Genomic DNA, 11634 nt, shown 5'->3' with positions numbered 1-11634 from the left:
CATACTTACCATCTCCCTGGCTTCTTAAAGTGGCCGGGGCCTTTAAATAAGTTGCTTTATTGCAGTGAAGGCCACAAAATAGGGAGTGAGTCTTTCTTTCCCTCTACTCTGTTGCACTCGACTAAGAGGATCCCTGAATAGCTGCACTGCAGCTTTCTCACCTGCCCTGAGTCGGAAGGTGAGTCAAGTAAGTTGTGGCTGCACTTCAGTGTAAGTAAATCAGAGTGGAGTGTGAATCTGAATGTGATTGCCACACCATGGAAGTTCTGGCCATTGAAATCCCATTGTCTGTAGCTAATCAGTATTTCTATTAAATTTCCTTAATCAAAACATGGAAGAATAATGTCCTGATGTCTAACAGTAGGAAGTAGGAACTGCATTATAGGGTTCTATGATTCTATACACCATAACCGCTGTATGGTGCAGGGAGAGTTAAAAGATTGAACAGTAGAATCATAGTGCTTTATAGCAGAGGAGGCCAGTTAACCATTGTATTTGTGCTGGTTCTTTGCCTGAATAATTCAAAAAAATGCACACTAGTCCAAGGTCTTCCCAACATCTTGTATTTTTGTCTGCTTCAAATATTCATCAAATTTCCCTTCTGATGGGCATGGCACAGTGGTTAGCACTGCTGCTTCACAGTGCCAGGGACCCAGGTTCGATTCCTGGCTTGGGTCACTGTCTGTGTGGAGTTTGCATGTTCTCCCCGTATCTGCATGGGTAACCACCTGGGTGTTTTGGTTTTCTCCCAGAGTCCAAAGATGTGCGGGTTAGGTTGATTGGCTATGCTAAATTGCCACTTAGTGTCAGTGGGACTGGTAGGGGTAGGGGCTGGGTGGGATTGCGGTCAGTGCAGATCTCTGCACTGTAGGAATTCTATGATCTATGTTTTCTGTTTCAACAACTTTCCATGGCTAAGTATACCATATTCCAACAACCCTCTACATAACAACAGATATTTAACTAACCCCTCTCCTCATTCTCTTAGGAGCAACATAAAATTGACAACTTTTGTCACCGACTCCCTAAAGCAAAGAAATAATCATTCCGAACCCAAGGAAAAAGCTCCAAAATTAATATAATCTCATCTCTCAAATCTGAACAAGTAGCATTCCACTGCGTTTATTGCTCTTTTTGATGCTGAGGAGTTTAATGATACTTTCATTTTACTGAGTTTATTTTCTCCTGTCCTCTTAAATTCCCCATGCTCCAATGGAAAGATGAAAGAATAACCAATGGACTACATTGACTTCTCCATTATAGCACTTACCCAGCTATGAGATAGTGTGGAAAAGCACTGGAGATTGAGTTGATTTCTAATTTTGCCTCTGACAATCAGAGTATATTGTCTTGCCACTCAGTGTTGTGCCAAATGGCCTAGAACAAAGAACAAAGAACAATACAGCACAGGAACAGGCCCTTTGGCCCTCCAAGCCTGCGCCGCTCCCTGGTCCAAGCTAGACCATTCTTTTGTATCCCTCCATTCCCACTCCGTTCATATGGCTGTCTGGATAAGTCTTAAACGTTCCCAGTGTGTCCGCCTCCACCACCTTGCCTGGCAGTGCATTCCAGGCCCCCACCACCCTCTGTGTAAAATATGTCCGTCTGATATCTGTGTTAAACCTCCCCCCCTTCACCTTGAACCTATGACCCCTCGTGAACGTCACCACCGACCTGGGGAAAAGCTTCCCACCGTTCACCCTATCTATGCCTTTCATAATTTTATACACCTCTATTAAGTCTCCCCTCATCCTCCGTCTTTCCAGAGAGAACAACCCCAGTTTACCCAATCTCTCCTCATAACTAAGCTCCTCCATACCAGGTAACATCCTGGTAAACCTCCTCTGTACTCTCTCCAAAGCCTCCACGTCCTTCTGGTAGTGTGGCGACCAGAACTGGACGCAGTATTCCAGATGCGGCCGAACCAACGTTCTATACATCTGCAACATCAGACCCCAACTTTTATACTCTATGCCCCATCCTATAAAGGCAAGCATGCCATATGCCTTCTTCACCATCTTCTCCACCTGTGACGTCACTTTCAAGGATCTGTGGACTTGCACACCCGAGTAAGATTGTGAATATGGTGAGGTACGCATCACGAGGAGAAACTACATTTTGTACTCCAGGTACAATACGCCATTCCTCGGATGTGCTTTACTAGGCAAAGTTTGTGTTTAAAGCTAAATAAAAATAATTTTTACTCATGATGCATATAAAAGAATCAAAACTTTGATGAGGATTTTTACTAGTTTAGAAATTAGTTAATTTCTGTACTAAAGTGTAGATTTTATATCATTTCATTTGCATTTATTTAAAAACCATAGAAATCATTAGGAGGAATTAATATAATTATCTTCCTTGGGGCTGGCTATCCCATTCATACTTCAATTTCCTCATCACCTTTGGCTTGTTTGGCAAAAGAACCTTATTACCATTCCTTTCATAAATCTTTACATGCAGCAAATGATGGGCAGATTCAAACAGCAGAGCTGTCAAGAGGGCAGCATGACATATACCAGTATCAGACCTTCATTGGTAACCAATCTGACAGCATACGTCTGATCTCAGACTCAACTGTGCAGAACACTGCAGACCCATTTTGTAAATTAGTTACCCATGACTTCTCCTTACACGTTATTCAGACTATTTCAATAGCTGTTACCATGTGACATATAAACGCACGCTTTCTGGTACTGAACTGGAGCAGAAATATTGAAGTTTATTCAAGCCTGACATTCAACATTGCTAAAGCAAAGCACGGGTTACATAAAGATTCAAACCCTTGATTTAGTGTTAGCATTAAAACTTGATGAAGGTATTTTGTGTCATTTCTGGAAGTATTTCGAGGCTAAATTTGCGATGGGATTTTGTATAGTTTTGTTCTCTTCTTGTTTAATGAGTATTCTCTGCAGTTTTGTTCTGCAATAGGCTGGTGCATCAAGGAGTGAGGGGGAAATTACAACAGGGCCAATCTTATCTAGTACCTGACGTTTACAGCTGAATGTGATCCTCTGTGTATTTGATACTTCCAACTGAATTAGCTCCTGTGCTTAACTTGACACCCACCAGGCCATTCTGGTTTTGTTATCATTGTTAATAGGAAACCAGGCCATTCTGGTTATTTATCATAAATGAGACCTCCACCTGATTTTCCTTCTCCTAATCCTGGAGTACTAATAGCAATTGTACCACCCTGGTCAGTAGTACGGCTGAGATCAGTTGATTTAGTCTAGATTGAAGCTTGTTATATATGCTCATCCATTAACTGAGCAAATTTACTGATCCATCAAAGGAGCCAATTTTTCCAATCTATGTTGAGCAGCTTTGCATTATAAAAAAGCAACACAGTATTGATAAATGTTGAAAGGAAATATGTTTCTTCCATTGGACATAGGTAATTCAGTGCATTTTCATTTGCTTATCATATGACCTCTTCTTTGAGAATTGCTGACTTCAATATTAACAGGTCATCTGAAAACTGACCATTAGGTTTTACACAACCACAGTTATGCTGCCATTGATGTGAAGTCATGATGTGGAGATGCCGGCGTTGGACTGGGGTAAGCACAGTAAGAAGTCTCACAACACCAGGTTAAAGTCCAACAGGTTTATTTGGTAGCAAATACCATAAGCTTTCGGAGCAATGCTCCTTCGTCAGAAGGAGAACAGAGACCACTCCATCTGACAAAGGAGCATTGCTCCGAAAGCTTATGGTATTTGCTACCAAATAAACCTGTTGGACTTTAACCTGGTGTTGTGAGACTTCTTATTGATGTGAAGTACAGACAACTGAGACCACCTTGAATAGGTAGTCAAACATCGCTCCAGATGTTTGGTTGTCTCCCAGTTTAGTCAAAATGCCTCTTTTGACATCAGTACAATGTGAAAAATGATTTTTTATTCATTCGTGGGACGTGAGTGTCGCCCATCCCTGAGAAGGTGGTGATGAGCTGCCTTCTTGAAACACTGATACAACTGAATGGCTTGCTAGGCCATTTCAGAGTGCATTTGAGAATCAACCACATTGCTGTGGCTCTGGAGTCACATGTAAGCCAGATCAGGTAAGAACGGCAGATTTCCTTCCCTGAAGGACATTAGTGAACCAAATGGGTTTCTCCAACAATTGACAATGGTTTCATGGTCACCAGTCAGTTCTTAATTCCAGATATTTTTTATTGAATTCAAATTCTACTATCTGCTGTGGCAGGATTCAAACACTGGTCCCCAGAACATTAGCTGAGTTTCTGGATTAATAATCTAGCAATAATACCACTAGGCCATTGCCTCCCCACTGATAAAAGGTATGCATCATAAGTAGCCCAGTTAGCAATTTTTTGTTTGGGATAGAAAATAAGTAGCAGATTTTATGAAATAAAAAAAGCACAGTGGCACGTGTTAGAACCAAAAGGACCTGTTCACATTTTTATTGACATGGTTCTAGGCCAACACAATAGAGCCGACAAAATATTTCCCTGTTGTGAAGTTATACAGCAGCAGGTTCCATCTCCAACATATAAGATAGTGAATATAAAAACAGCAATTTAACTAATAGTTTATAAAATCTAGGTAGTTTTGTCTAAACAGTATGTTCTGTACATTGTAAGAATGTAGAGGGTTTAGAACACAAAATTTATAAAAATACAGATCTAGAGATTAGGAAAATATTAAAGGTTACTTCATACACCACAGACATGTTAATCTTGACCGTAATGGGAACTGGTCTATGTGTATTTGGTGGTCGCAATAGGATAAGAATAAGTCATGTGTGAAAATGGCTTAGTAATGGCAATCCTCTATGCTGTACACAAAAAGATCTAGTTTACTGTGATCTACGAGGGATTTGCTATTGGAACACCGGTGCTACATCAATATATACTTACATTTTGTTGTAACAGGTTTTAATATTTTTTACTTGTATTTCATTCAAGAATTGTTTTTCACGACTTAACAGTCTAAAAGAAAGCTTAAATCCCGAATGGAAATATTAGTTATTCACACCGCATTGACACAGCAAGACCTTACTGGAGCCAACTAATCCTCTCCTAATTTGCTACTTCAATTCAAGCAATAAAAATAATCTACTGGTATACACCTCTAAATCAAAGAATGAACTGACTGCTATATTTGATAATGGGCCTGTTTCACTGTCAAGCTTTAAGGACTCAGGCTGAACATGACCGATTGTTGTTAACACTGGGTACCTAGAGTCATCATTGCTGGCGTTTCCTTGGGATTATCACAGAAAATGGATGCCATTTCCGACTTCAGCTTGCTATCTTGAACACCACTTACTGAGGCCTCTGGAACACACTCGTCACAGCAGCAGCAACAGCAATCCATGAAGGCTCGGCCCAAAGGCTTACAGAGGCATAGGAGCAGCACTGGGGTTACAGAGGACTTAAAGAACAGGAAGAACTGATTAATAATGTTGAGTAAGTCAATGGTTTCCTTGGAGATTTCAGGGAAGGTGTAGGCCACCACAATGTTGGAAATATTTTCAGGGATGATGCAGAAGCCATAGAGGATGATTAGACCAATCAAGGTGTGGTTTTTCTGACTCTCGTGCTGGGCATGTTGAGAACTAATTTTGAGGTCCGATTTCTTCTGTGTGATTTTTACCCTTCTCAACACCAACTGGCAAGTCACTGTGAAGATGATTGGTAAGCAAAAGTAGCAGCCAAAGTACCACCACATTCTGGAATTCTCATAGGTCAGTGCAAGTCCATAGATATGCTCAGGTAGGTTCAAAGACGTTTTGATAATGCAATAGTCAGTGATAACTCCAGAGACAATAGAGGTCTTTTGGTTCAGTTGCCAGAGAAGGACTTCAGGGAGGGCCAGCAGCATGGATCCTATCCAGATGACTGCCATCTTAGCCACAATGGACGGACAACTTTCTATCAGCCGAATCTGTGACTGTGTACTTGTTGCAGAACGAAACTTGTCGATGCTTAATGCGCACAGGCTAAAGGTAGTGACTCCAAGAGAAGAGACCTAGAAATTAAAATAAATTCATTTTAAGAAGATACCATTTGTAAAATGGTCTCATTTTGAAAACATCCTAAAGAGTTACACACCACAACTTTAAAATGCAGTGATCTTAGTAATGCAGACAAACACAACAGCCATTATGCACTGGAAAAGGTTTGCAAATTTTCATGCCAAACAATAAGAAGCATAAATTAAAAATTCAATAATATATTGACATGGTAAAATATTTGTGTAACAATTTTTATTTAAATGGGGGTGCAAAATAAGGCTGTGCCAAATTTATTAGTAAAACCCACCATTTTAAAAATGACATGATACGGTACAATACCTCAATACAACACAGTACCTCACTGTTGAAATCATTGTTATAAAACATATGCATCAAACAATATAAAATCTCATAAATTATCTATATGTTGACAGGGAAAGCATGATGCATTATCATTATGCATTTAGCATATTGGAATTTATTGCCTAAACAGAATATTTTAACACCTTAACTTTAAAAACATGTCAGATAATAGCAGATAATCTTAATCTTCTAATTAAGTGCTCGACATTTTCTTCTTGTATTGGTTACTACAGTATACAGCATACAGTCTGACCAAGTAATGCGCTTAGAAGTTGCAGGAGTGTTTTGAAATTGAGTTATTCTTGGCTAAGATCAAGCATCAGATCAAGCCCAAGATGGGATGCAATGTCTTATCCTGTCAGTTTGGATCTTGTTTGTCTCTCTTGTGGGGACCATGAATTGGTTTCAATTGAATTTTGAATTTGGTTTTTGAAGCAAACATGGGGCACAGTGGTGAATATTGCCGCCTCTCAGCCCCAGGGACCCAGGTTCGATTCCTGGCTTGGGTCACTGTCGGTGTGGAGTCTGTACGTTCTCCCTGTGACTGCGTGGGTTTCCTCTGGGTGCTTCGGTTTCCTCCCACAATCACAAAGACACGTTGGTTAGGTGCATTGGCCATGCTAAAATTTTCCCTCAATGTACCTGAACAGGCGCCAAAGTGTGGTGAGTAAGGGATTTGCACAGTAACTTCATTGCAGTGTTAATGTAAGCCTACTTGTGACACTAATAAATAAGCTACACTTAAACTAAACTAGATTTGGGTTTGTTCATTCTAAGCATTGACTTTGTAACTTTAAGGCGGGAGTAAAAAATTTAATAAAAGGAAAAGAATATCCTGATTGCCATCAGATTTTAATAAAAGCAAATATTGCACATGTAGGAAATCTGAAATGAAAAACAGAAATGGCTGTAAATACTTAGCAGGTCAGGCGGCACCAATGTAGTGAGAAACAGAGGTGATGCTCTGAAAAATTAACTAATTCTCTCCATAAATGCTGCCTGCCTGTTTGAGTATTATTTTATTCCCACATCATGTTTGAGTATTGCCAGCACTTTCATTTCTGATTTAAGCAGTTGGTTCTAAGAACAATGTTAGCACTTAGCTCCATCCTTCAACAAATAGCCATGAATACTTGTGGCAAACTCTGAGGCATTTATTTTAAAAAATCAAAATAACCACAGCCTCTAAATGTGCAACACTGGCCTAAATTGACCCTTAAAAAATTGTTCAGCCCCTCCACTCCCCTACCTCACCCGTCGGGTTCCACAAAATGAACCACTGTTGTGATGATGAACAGTAGTCGCAGCTTTCTGATTGACAGGGCAGCAGAATGCCAAAACTCTTAAACAAAAATAACTTCCAAAATATACTGCATCCTTTGAACTTGTACTGAACAACTTCTCCAAACATCCTGCAGCTGATCCTCAAAGAAAGTGCTTACATCTAGTTAGAGTATTTTAAAATACAAGGGGACATCAGTGTGCTAACAAGGGACTGCCAAGTCGCCATTGTCACATATTCAGCATCTTTACAAAGATTTTTTTTGATATATCTGTACATTATGTGTGTCTTGCTTTGATCATTCAGCGTTGCCGATGGATTTAATTGCTTTATAAATTTTACTGCTTATCTAGCATGGCAGACAGGCCACCAGCAAGTGAACAGAGTCACATTTTAGTGGCAGAATAATCTGCAAAGTCAAAGACCAAAAATAAATCACAGTTTACACCATGCTGCCAGTCTGACTATTTTAATGCCAGGACTTTATAATACCCTGGGATCACTAAAAGTGGTATAAAGCCACTTTATTTCGAAAAGTGCTACGGAGTTAGGGTAACCAGCTGAACTTGCTAACACTCCTATCAGTTAAATTGAGTTTTATTTAATGTTGCTCGATATTTCCTTACTGTGAGCAAGCCAGCCAACCCCAAAACAATGGTAAAATGATATTCCATTCATGTCCATTGTGTCAGTTGTACCAAATAACAGAAGTAATTCAAAGAATAAAATGTTTGTTTTTTCACCTTGTAATTAAATATCTGAGACAGGACAGAATGGTGGAATTTGAAAATTAAATGCAAATAATATATTATCTTGAATGTTTATATTTTTCACCGTTGACGCTGACAATGTTTTAGAATCCCTGACTGCTGGAGGTGACGGATAAGCGTTGCTCTCTGCTCATTACAGACACTTGTTAAATGCTCTGTAGTTTCTTTCTCTATTCTGGATTTCCGTGGGCGACACGGTGGCACAATGGTTAGCACTGCTGCCTTACAGTGCCAGGGACCTGGGTTAGATTCCCAGCTTCGGTGACCGTCTGTGTGGAGTCTGCCCATTCTCCCCATGTCTGCGTGGGTTTCCTCTGGGTGTTCCGGTTCCTCCTAAAATAGGCTAACATTAAGTGGGTCCAAAAAGTCCAAAAAGCGTGCCGGCTAAGCGCATTGGCCGTGCTAAATTCTCCCTCAGTGTACCCGAACATGCGACAGAGTGTGGCAATAGGGGCACACAGTAAACTCTGACGATGTACATAGTTTTAAGTAATGAAATGTAATGAATGTAATGTTTTGTAAATAAGCACTGTATTGTAGGGTAAAAATGATTCATTTTTTGCACTGTTTGTAACTTTCCGATCTGTCGTTTGCAATGTCTTATTTGAGAGTTTTTTTATGAATAAAGTATATTTTTGAAATTAAAAAAAAAGTGTGGCACTAGGGGATTTTCACAGTAACTTCATTGCAGTGTTAATGTAAGTCTACTTGTGATACGAATAAATAAACTTAAAACTTAATGTTAGCCTATTTGTGACAATAATAAATAAACTAAGCGAAGACTAAACTGGATTTGTGTTTGCCCAGTCCATTCTAAGCATTGACTTTGTAACTTTAAGGACTGAGATGCGTAGGTTAGAGGGATTAGCAGATAAATATGTAGGGGTATGGGGGTAGGGCCTGGGGTGGGATTGTGGTCGGTGCAGACTCGATGGGCCAAATGGCCTCTTTCTGCACTGTAGTGTTTCTATGATGGAGTAAAAAAATTAACAAAAAGAAAAAGATTGCTATCAGATTTTAATAAAAGCAAATATTGTAGGAAATTTGAAATGAAAAACAGAAACAGCTATAAATAGCAGGCCAGGCGGCATCAATGTAGCGAGAAACAAAGTTAAAGCCTACTTGTGACAATAATAAATAAACTTTAAAAACTTTCCGTGGAAGCCATTTAAGGCCAGAAATAACTTAAAGGAGGAAACCTCCATCAAGACAAGAAGGATTATTTCCCTGAAAAAAAAGTTGTCTTGAGCGGGGATCTTACCTCCAGGTAGGGCACCACTTTGCACCCGATGTCTCCCAGCAGCCTTTTCTTGGTAATCTCGTTGAAGATGACCACTGGCAGACAGAAGAAGATGACAAAGAAGTCCCAGCAAGCGATACCAGCCAGGATGTTGTTCCAGACGCTTTTCATGTAGTAGTTGTGGCAGACGATGCACATCACGGCCAGGTTGCCAATGATCCCAGCCGCAAAGAGTATCAGAGACAGCAGCATGACTGCATAGGCGCTGTAAGTGCTGTCGGTCACAGGGTAGAAGGTGTTTTCCAGCTGCAGCCTCCTGGCTGTGGTCTCCACTTGGTTCAGCTTCTCGCTGGACACCCCAGATGTGGCTGCCCCAGCTTCCCTGGCCAGCCCATCTTCCAGGGAAGTGAGGAGGGGGATCTCAGAGGTTATTTGGGAAGGGGTCGGTCCATGATGGGGAGAAGCCCCCCCTGGCGGGGGGGACACCCCTGTTGCCTTTCCTGGGGCAGCGCTGCTCTCTTCTTCCGTTCCCCGCCTCCCCCTTTGCCCGGGGGTCTGGGAAGAGGTGGGTTCCCCTGGGCTGCTGTGTCCTGATCTCTCCTCTCTGGAGCTCCCTGAATCCCAGCTACTGCCCACCGCGCCGTCCAGCTGATCTCCAAGCGGCCACTCGGCCCACATCTCCTTGCCCAGCTGGGAGTCACTCACCTGTCCTCTGCTGCCACTCTCCAGGTCATACTGCCACTCCAAGCTGTCTGTGCTTGCCAACCCTAGGATGAGGAATTGCCCCAGAAACAAAGCAGCAAGAGAGGTGGACATCTCCCCTCCTTCCCCTCCTGACCGCAGCACAATCCGCAGCCCACCGAACACCACGCAATCCTGGTCCTCTTTTTTTTTGCAGAATCCTCCCACTTCTGATGACTGACTGGCCACTCTTTCTCTTGCTGGGAGATTCTCTCTGTTTGACAATGCACCTCTGGAGTTGTCAGAACTCCCCTCCACCACCCCCCCCCAAAAAAAAACTTAACACATTGTTCAGCTTCCAAAAAAACAGAGTGATCTTCTCAGCCCTCCCCAAATTCTCGTTATTTTTTTAATTCCCTCTTTTAAATGTGCTCCCAACTCTGGGACATGTAAAAGCTGCAGCACACACACACAGTGAGAAGGTTTTAATTGCCCCCTGCTGGTGGGAATCAATACTCCACAAAGGGACCCTTAAGGTGGTTTATAATTGGATTTTAATACAAAGTGAGTGAAGGAATGATTTAAATGCAGCTTTCAAATGCCATTTTACTGATTTCTTAAGAACCCAATATCATTTTCTTCTCAGTTTCGCTCTTTTCCCACTTAAAGCCCTGCCAAAAAAAAAACACAAACTAAACTAAGGCCATGCCAATTGTCTCTTAAAGATGTTTTGTGAGGTGCAGGAGAGAGGCTGTTTGGTGTGGCGATTAAGAGAGGGCTGGGGTCCAGAGGTAGCTGCGCTCATGGTTTGCATCTCACTGATAAAGAATTCGAGAGTCCCAAGCATTTGCAATGTAAAAATAGGTCTTTGGTCCAACTGGTTATAGCCACGACACTAACCCCCACCTGGCTTCAACTAAACCCATAAACATATCCTTCCAGAACTGTCTCTCACATAAGACCATAAGACGTAGGAGCAGAAGTAGGCCATTCAGCCCAATGGCTCTACTCCTCCATTCAATCACATCATGACTGATGGCACATGAGTCTGAGGGCACGTACCAACCGACTCAATAATAGGTTCTTCCCTGCTGCCAGCAGACTTTTGAACGGACCTCACACTAAGTTCTTTATGAATGGCATGCTTTGTCTGTATAGCATGCAAGAAACAATGTTTTTCACTGTATACTAATACATGTAACAATAATAAATCAAATCAAATCAAATTAAATCAAAAATAATCCTATAGAGTGAGTACAGCAAAGGTTTACCAGACTGATTCCTGGGTTGGCAGGTCTGTCATATGAGGAGAGAC

At 41.3% G+C, this 11634-nt stretch overlaps 1 protein-coding gene across 1 annotated transcript; it reads right to left on the bottom strand.

The window, feature by feature from the left end:
* Positions 1–4400: 4400 nt before the first annotated feature.
* LOC144479275 (G-protein coupled receptor 37-like 1) lies at positions 4401–10454 on the bottom strand. Its single transcript, XM_078197950.1, has 2 exons — positions 9660–10454; positions 4401–5997 (listed from the first exon to the last, which is right to left on the bottom strand). Exons 1-2 carry the CDS (start codon positions 10452–10454, stop codon positions 5191–5193), a joined length of 1602 nt encoding a protein of 533 aa, XP_078054076.1. The 3' UTR covers positions 4401–5190.
* Between the last annotated feature and the right edge of the window lie 1180 nt (positions 10455–11634).

This window comes from Mustelus asterias, chromosome 25, assembly GCF_964213995.1.
Source record: "Mustelus asterias chromosome 25, sMusAst1.hap1.1, whole genome shotgun sequence".
NCBI classification, from domain to species: Eukaryota; Metazoa; Chordata; class Chondrichthyes; order Carcharhiniformes; family Triakidae; genus Mustelus; species Mustelus asterias.
The sequence above is the reverse complement of the archived record's forward strand: the minus strand, read 5'-3'. Positions and strand labels throughout refer to the sequence as shown.